General features: G+C 39.2%; 1 protein-coding gene across 1 annotated transcript; it reads right to left on the bottom strand.

The window, feature by feature from the left end:
• Window positions 1–1,233: 1,233 nt before the first annotated feature.
• Window positions 1,234–8,289, bottom strand: slc46a3 (solute carrier family 46 member 3). Its single transcript, XM_044369630.1, has 6 exons — window positions 8,174–8,289; window positions 7,415–7,627; window positions 5,720–6,602; window positions 4,882–4,965; window positions 4,494–4,650; window positions 1,234–2,786 (listed from the first exon to the last, which is right to left on the bottom strand). Exons 2-6 carry the CDS (start codon window positions 7,604–7,606, stop codon window positions 2,669–2,671), a joined length of 1,434 nt encoding a protein of 477 aa, XP_044225565.1. The 5' UTR covers window positions 7,607–7,627; window positions 8,174–8,289; the 3' UTR covers window positions 1,234–2,668.
• Window positions 8,290–8,298: the final 9 nt, after the last annotated feature.

Raw genomic sequence — 8,298 nt, 5'->3', positions numbered from 1 at the left:
AAAGACCCTCGATCCCCTGCCTCCATGCTCAACCATACTCTCTCCAACTTCCCTTTAATCCTCAACGACCCCATGCATGCCAGACGCACACAAGCCATCGCCACGACCGTCTGCCCCCAAGCTCCTTACCGTTGGGGAAACCACCTCCTCATTTGCAAACTATCGTCACTGCTCACCACACCTCCATCTCTAATTTAACCAGAAACCTCACGTTTGGTGCCAAGCGAGTCCTGCCACAGGATGAGCCCTTGTGTAACCTCCAGTGCTGAGCTTAATTCGAACTCAGTGTCAACATTACCTTACAATCAAGCTGCAGTCACGGTTCTCAAGACTTGAGGATGGAAATCAAATAACTGCACATTATGATCTTTTGGGTTTCCGTGCATGAAGCCAATTCAAACTGACGTGCCATGTATAAATACAAAAAAGGGGAAAAAAGGAAATTACACACACTTTCACTGGCGTGTTTCTACTTTAACAATGTTCAAAAGCAACAAGACTTAATTTCTCTCAAGAACAAGAAGATCTACTACATGTTTTCACACTGAACCAGCTTGGTCCTCATCTTAAACAAGCATATCCAGGTTGTGTTTGTCTTGCTTCTTTACCCTAGTCACAGCTTGTGTCTCATGTAGACTTCCCCTCCTCTTGTGCAAGTCACAATCACAGTTTACTTCAACTGATAGGATCAGTGTGCAGACGAAGCAACCCAACAACAAACATACCCAATGTAAAGCTTAGCTGATAACCATACCCTCCGGTGCATCATGTCTAGGTCTAATCTGATTTTATGTATACATATTCACGTGAGGGCATTTTATTACATCTCCCGCCATCTCATTCATCTTTTGTGGTGGCAGACATTTGGTTACACACTTCTCTGTGTCTACACTAACCCAGTGGTTCGGTAACTAAGCAGCCACGCAATCTGATGGGATCCCCGCCAGCATTTCTGATATCCATTCATCATCCATAAGACACACACCGTTTGCATGTTTACACACTTGAATCTCATTTTTCTCCCAGAGATGGGGGCGAGTTTTAAAAAAATAGGTTCACATACATGCGTGTATGCAGAGCGACCCTTTTATGTAGAGGACAAAGACAGGAGGTGGGAACTTGGGAAATTTCAGTGCAGGAAAATAAAAAACTTTGAGGTGTGAGACAAATGAGTAACAGCGTCGAGTTGAAAACCAAGAGTTGGGAGCAGGATTAGTGGAAATGAGGCCAGAGTCTTTTCAGATTCACTTTAATAAACAAGAATTTGTCACCAACACAATAGTAGAAAGATAAGACAATGACTGCTCTCATTATTTTGCTCAAATATAAGACACTTTTCTTGTATTGGGGACAGCTGTGGAGACAGCTTGTAACTGGTTATCAGACCATTAAGTTAAGCAGTCGCTGCACTGACAACATAATAAAGCTTATTAGGGTTGAATTTAGAGTTGTCAACAGTCCCTTTGTAGTCTATGAAAAAACAGAATCTACAGAGCAGACTAGTGGAGCTGCTCCATTTTTGATAATCTGCACTTTAGGTGGTATAATGAAAAGGAATGTTTTACAGCTATGGGGAAATGTGTGAGTTTTTAAGTACCTCAGTACATAAAGGATAAAATAAGATATATCTAAACATCTTATCATTGTTGTCATGTCCTTAACTGGTGATAGAGAGTATATACTGTGAGTCTAAGGTATTGGCTGATGAGGGAGTAGGTGTACAACATGTTGCCTGTAAGCCTAGACCAAGAGCGACACCTAGTGGTCAGTAGAACAGAGACAGGTTTACTTTAACAGTTCAGCTCCTAACTTGCATGAAACATCAAGAATCAGTAAATGTATTTTCTCCCATGGACACATTAAAAACATGTTAGTACTGTGAGTTAGCCTAAACACCTGATGCCTTACAGACAATATGAGAAAATAAGCACAAATTTGTGCCAAATGGTTTATAGTAACATATTTTCCAAAGCAATGAAGCAATGCAAGATTTCCATTATTGGATAAGGTGAATCTGAAATGAAAAATATTTGCATATACAGGTTATATAGACAGACTCTAGATTATGTGTGTTTTGGTGATTTGATGTACTGCATAACATTTCCTCTTAGAAACAAGTGCCAGTCTCGCTCCTTGTAAAGACATAAACTTATGTTGCGCTAAAAAGGAGACACATAGTGACAGAAAAGTAAAAAGGTACAACCGATATGAACCAATTACTGGAACTCTGAATGCAAATATTTTTCAAAGTGTAAGTCATGTTACATAATAAAACTATGAAAATACATTAAATCGTTTTAATATTGTTAGTAATGTCACAGTCAGGCAGCTCTGAGGTATGATTAATGTCTGAGAATCCTGTTAGATTTGATGCACTGCTTTATATCCTATTTATGATACAATCCTGACATCTAATCTAATAAGAACAGTGTTCTTATAAAAAAAACTGTTTTCCCACTACTCCCTGATGTTTTTCACAATATTCCAGTTAAATAGCACAAAAAAAATCATCAAAAGCAATAAAAGAGATGTATCTGTAACATGTGTTCTGAACTGTTTTAGCCTGATTGAAAACTGATTGAGGTACTTTTGGAAAAATGTATCTTTGAATAAAAGACTACAGAGAAAATGAACAAAGTGCTAGTGAGGGTTTGGCAGTTTATGTGGCTCAGCTAAGAATAGGACTGTTGTCATTCTCATCTTCAACAGGACCCTCCTCTCCTGACAAGAAATTCTCTCGGTCTTTGTCATCTTTGGCAACATCCACTCCCATCAGACCCACCGTGCTGAAACAGTGGAAAAGGAGACGTAAGAGAGACACAAAGAAAACTTTCTCAATTCCAACTAAACAGGAACGACCAAGAGTTTCACTATACACACACACACACACACACACACACACACACACACACTGTAAGTATTTTTAAATGGGATAGTCATCTTTAAAATGGCTGCAACATACATGTTTCAACTTCATCAACATGAAAAGGAGACGTAAGAGAGACACAAAGAAAACTTTCTCAATTCCAACTAAACAGGAACGACCAAGAGTTTCACTATACACACACACACACACACACACACACACACACACACACACACACACACACACACACACACACACACACACACTGTAAGTATTTTTAAATGGGATAGTCATCTTTAAAATGGCTGCAACATACATGTTTCAACTTCATCAACATGATTTCTGAGTGTACATGAAATTTACATGTTTTTTGGGAAACCACAAAAATAACACATTTGTTATCAGTTGAGATTCTTGACAACTCATGACTCAGTCAAACCCACTAAGCTCTTAAACACAGAGCATGCTAGCCTTGGCTGTTAGACTGTGATTACTGAGCCAGTTGTTTTGTTATTTAGTAACTGTCCACTGTGTAACAGAAGAAGCAGTGCATGTGACTGAAGTGGATTCACTCGAGGGGTTTTATGTTTCACGCTGCACCTCCCAGACTGACTCAGCATCACTACTTTGTCAAGTCAGTGTAATAAAACAAACGTAAGAACACCATTTAACAGAGATAAGTATCTACTTTTTTATAGACTTTCCTCCATCTATGTGTCACAGAGCTTTGGTATCGATTGTGTAGTAGTCAAAATACACCAGAAAAAACATACTGTACATGTCATAGTTTGGTTACTAGTTACTGTATGAAGAGGGAAATGGTTCAGTGGGAAACGCTGAATGTGGTGAATAAATAAAAGAGGAACTGAGAATTCTTGTTTTCTTAGTGCCTGAATAAATCAAGCAGAGCATTTCTTCTTTCCAGTTTGGCAAAACAGATGTTTTTTATGCAACTTGACCCGGAGTGCAGCTCTGCAGCTGAAGCAAATCCACACAGCATTAACAGTTCTGTTTTATTGATGACTGATCAGATAACTTTGGGTAGAATAATCCGTATTCTACTAAACACTGTATTGATGTTATATTATCTGTAAAATACAGAAATCAAACTTGGAAAAAAGAGTCATCTCCACAAGTAAGTCTGGTGTCAACTTGTGTTGACAGACAGCATCAAGACCAACAGCAGGTCCCATTAACTTGATGGTGATTTGGTGCTTTTATGTTGTAACACAGCTTGTTGGCTCAATGTCCTTCAGTATGATTATTTCTTGAATGTTGGAGGATACTTGAGTGCACCACCAAGCAGGGTTTTGAAAAATGACTCCTGTTTGCAACAGGATAACATATAACATAACTTGGACAAAAAAAAAAAAAAAAAATCAGGGCGCTGTGATGGATGACCTATCTCAAGCAAGTTTCAAGCTGCCACAAGTTGATTTTTATGATACAATGGAATAAATGCAAACCAGGAAATCAGTTTGGAAATGTATGGTTGTTTGCTTTAGAAAGTGGGCAGGAATTATGTAAACTATTTTTATTTTGCTGTAAAACATGCAAAAGCACTGGTATGGTCCTATTATGTCGTATTATCTACATAATAGTAAGTTCAGCATGAACTTGAACTTACCCCAAGAAAGACAAAGGGATGACACAGAGTCCTGCAGACAACAGGAAGACGAAGCCTGGGAACCATGATACTGTAGCAGCATAGACACTGTTGAAGACTGCGCTTGATACGTTGTTCGTTAGACTTTCCAGAAAGGAAAGACAGGCAAACAGAGCACCTGCAAAAACACACCCAAGGAGAGAAGAAAACAATTTTTAGGAAGTGATACAGGCGATATGTAAAATAAAACTGTTTCATTTCAAGATTCCTCTTTGCTCAAATGAACAGGAGCTTTGAGTGTTCTGTTGTGCATCGTGAAGTTGCTTGAACAAGCAGCTCTTAAATGGACTCTGACTCTGAGAACACAGAGACACAGCTCTATGGCTCCCAAAGCCCTAAACCCACTCACCCTGCTGAGACTTTGAGATGATCTTTGACATCATGGAGCGCAGAACAGGGAACGGCATGATGGACAGAAGCATTGGCACCCTTACTGTAGTGAACAAAGAACAGAACAAAAACATCATATTATACAGTATCATCACATGATAATTCAAATAAAACGATGCAATGATAAAATATCACAATTACATTTTCTTATCTGTTTACAGTGCAATTATCTAGTAAAATACACAAGACAACCTGCCTTGGTGACATTTCTGCAGCTTATAAAGGTGGTAGGAAAGGTAGGTTCTGTCAAACAGTAACTGCAACTAAGCCTATAACGTGTGTTTATGTAATCTTCTATTTTATATTACTCTTCATTCCACCCTTTACATATTTTTTCTAAAGATAAAATGTCTTGTTTTACACCCATTTATTTTAAGCAACGCACTTACATTATAGCTATGTGTAATATATTGGATTATTATATTATTAATATTTTCTTACATATATGATGGTTAGCAAAACTGAGGTCTAGCGACAGTATCATTGTTAAACAAGGCTACAAGGCCACAAATCCTGTGCATAATTTCACAACACAATGTCTAGTGTCTGACATAGAAGGTGAAACTAATTGATGCTTCATTGTCCTCATCAAACTATTTAAGATTACTGAACTTCTCTGAAAACAAGGCAAGCATGAATGAAATCAGGTGCAGATTTTAATTCAGCTTCTACACACACACTTGATTTTTTTAAACCACTGATAGGCAAGGCTTGGGTGTTTTTTTCACTGAACTTGAGATTCAACATTTTTGGTATAAGCATCACAGAACTGTAGCAATTGTGGACTTGTTTCTCACCTATAAACATCAGTAAAGTGGTCTTTGCAAACGCCGTCAGGATCATGCCAGATATGACAGACAGGATGCCCAACAGGACAATGAGCAGCTGTGGCATGCCACAGTATGTGAACGCTGATACTCCCATAAAACTGGCCAGGAACACAGTAGTGGACAGTGCTGAGCCGTAGCCAATCAAAATCTCAGTCCAGCACAGTGGCTCATTGAGCTCATATAGTGTCATCAAGGAGATCCCACCTCCATAGGCGAAGGAGAAGCTGGTGAAGATGAGTATCAGGAGGACTAAAACAGTTTTACACCTCCGGCTGGCCCCTACAAACATCTGGTAGACCCCATACAACATCTGTTTTGTGGCTGAGTGCTGAGGAGCCCCATCTAGAATAATGGCATCAGGAGGAGCCTTCTTCACAGTCTCTTCTAGGATGAAAATTGCATAGAGAAGGATCACACACTGAAACAACGCGGAGGTTAGGAAAGGCCAGTTAAAGCCTGCAGCTCTCAGGAAGTAGCCTGTTGATATTGAAGCCACCCCAGACAACAAGCCAATCATCATATCAAGTCCAGCCATGCGCAGCGTCTTCTGATGGCCGTCCTCACACAAGTCTGCTATATAGGCGAAACAGCCCCCCAGAAATGTGCCCAAGCCCCCAAACAGAGAACTAAGAAGCGAGGAACCAATGAGCAAGTAAATGTTTAGCTCAAAGTAGGACACTGCCAGGAAGGTCAGGGTGTAGATCAATGTGCCAATCAAAGGCAGGATGATGGTGATCTTGCGTCCTCCCCGGTCACTGTAGGCCACCAGCATGAGAGTGACAATCAAAGAGGGGACTGTGGAGAAGAGCTCTGTGTAAAGGGAGAAGAGAGACGCCTGCCTCTGCACCTCCTGGAAACACAGAAAGGAAGAAAAAGATGTAAAGTTATGTGGGGAAGTTTAAAAATATTGACTACACTATTGACTGGTTTCAGGAGAAATGTTCCCCTGCAAAAGGTTTCTTCTTGTGCTTATTAATAGGATACAGTTCAGAGTACAAACAGAAGTGAAAAGAACCACAGTGATCTAGAAAAACCTGTTTTAAAATAATCACTCCTGCACCTGTTGTACGATTGAGAGTTTTTTTTTCTATTTTTAAAACCTCACATGAAATGTTTGCAAATGTTTCAAATCTGTGTTTGTTTCTCTATTTGTTTAACTGCTGTTGTTTGTATAACAGCTGTCAATATGATGGATTAAACTTTAGTCCCATGTCATTTTTTTTCCTTCTTTTTTTGCAAAGTTGTGTTGCAAGAAAGGGGTTGGAAAGCGTTATGGGAATATCTGCTTTGCCATTAAACTAAATGTTGAACATAGACATGGATAGTTCCTCATATGCACACTGTAAATGTGGAAAAACTTAACAAATAGCCTACATAGAGCGCTATTGTTTGTTGACATTTGAGCTATTTTTCTCACCCTTCCTCTTCCTTCTTCAGTAACACATTTACTTTCATATACACATAGAAAATAGTATGTCCCATTCCCTCTCTACAATTTGTGTGGGGATTTTCTCACAAAGTAGTGAAAGTAATAATGCCATTAATTATATTGAAAATGTTACACAAGGAGATCATGTGAAAAAAACAAATAAGTACTCACTCTTCCACCTTGAGTTACTAAAGTACATGTTCTTCCAAAACATCCAGTATTTTATTACTAACCTGATGGTAGCTCGTCTGGTTGCTGCTGCTGTTTCCTGCACATCTGGAGGTGTTGTCAGAGATAGGATAGGTGGTGTTGGTCAAGTCCTGCCAGAGCCTTCGGTACACATACTGCTGCACCAGTGGATAGATGAGAAAACTGGAGAAAGCGTACAGGGCTACCACAGGCTCCACAAGGAAAAGACCCTTCATTTTCAGTGGCTGCAATATTCCCTGAAAAAGATTTTTTAAATAGAGAATAAATTACATACAATAGACTTACAGATGAACATGAACACAGCTGGATCTGAAGCACATGGCAGTGTATAATTAAGGCAGTGAATTTACAGTTTTAAAAAAAATATAACTACCAATCCAATTGTACAGGTAGATAATTAGATTATTTCAACCTCCAACGCTTCAGCACACAGGTTGCTATTACTATAATATCCGCACAGTATTCCTCATTTACAAAAATTATCACAACAAGATAGGGTCTACGTGGAGATATTGATAACATTTACTTGGTTGTTTTTACCTTCTGCTGATCACCAAGGACACATTTTGCACACACATTATGAATCCAAGATTATCTAACAGTTTGACACATAAAACTAAACTGATGACCCTGCAATATGTACAGTTTGTACCCGTGAATACAGCAGGCTGCAAGAATGAGCTGGGTCAGGTCAATATTCAGATTACACGGAAGATAACAGCTCTACCTTTTAACTTATTTACGTCTTGGATGTTGACAAGAGCATGTGGTATAACACCTACCTTTTAGATAGCCGCTTAGATCATGTTGTACCCAATGAGTTGTACCCTACAAAATATTACTGTTACGAGACGGGTGAAGTAGTGCTGTTCAATGTTATGAAACGTTGAAGTCCCGCCCCACAACG

Source organism: Thunnus albacares, chromosome 13, assembly GCF_914725855.1.
Source record: "Thunnus albacares chromosome 13, fThuAlb1.1, whole genome shotgun sequence".
Lineage (NCBI taxonomy): Eukaryota > Metazoa > Chordata > Actinopteri > Scombriformes > Scombridae > Thunnus > Thunnus albacares.
Note: the sequence above shows the minus strand (reverse complement) of the source record. Positions and strands in the feature narration are given on the sequence as shown.

Bases quoted from the DNA above. Each gene is read 5' to 3' on its own strand.
- slc46a3 (XM_044369630.1), bottom strand. From the start codon at position 7,606: ATGAAGGGTCTTTTCCTTGTGGAGCCTGTGGTAGCCCTGTACGCTTTC. The intron at 6,603-7,414 runs GTTAGTAATAAA...CTGTGTTTCCAG, and splicing joins ACCAGACGAGCTACCATCAG to GAGGTGCAGAGGCAGGCGTC. The intron at 4,966-5,719 runs GTGAGAAACAAG...TGTTCACTACAG, and splicing joins CACTTTACTGATGTTTATAG to TAAGGGTGCCAATGCTTCTG.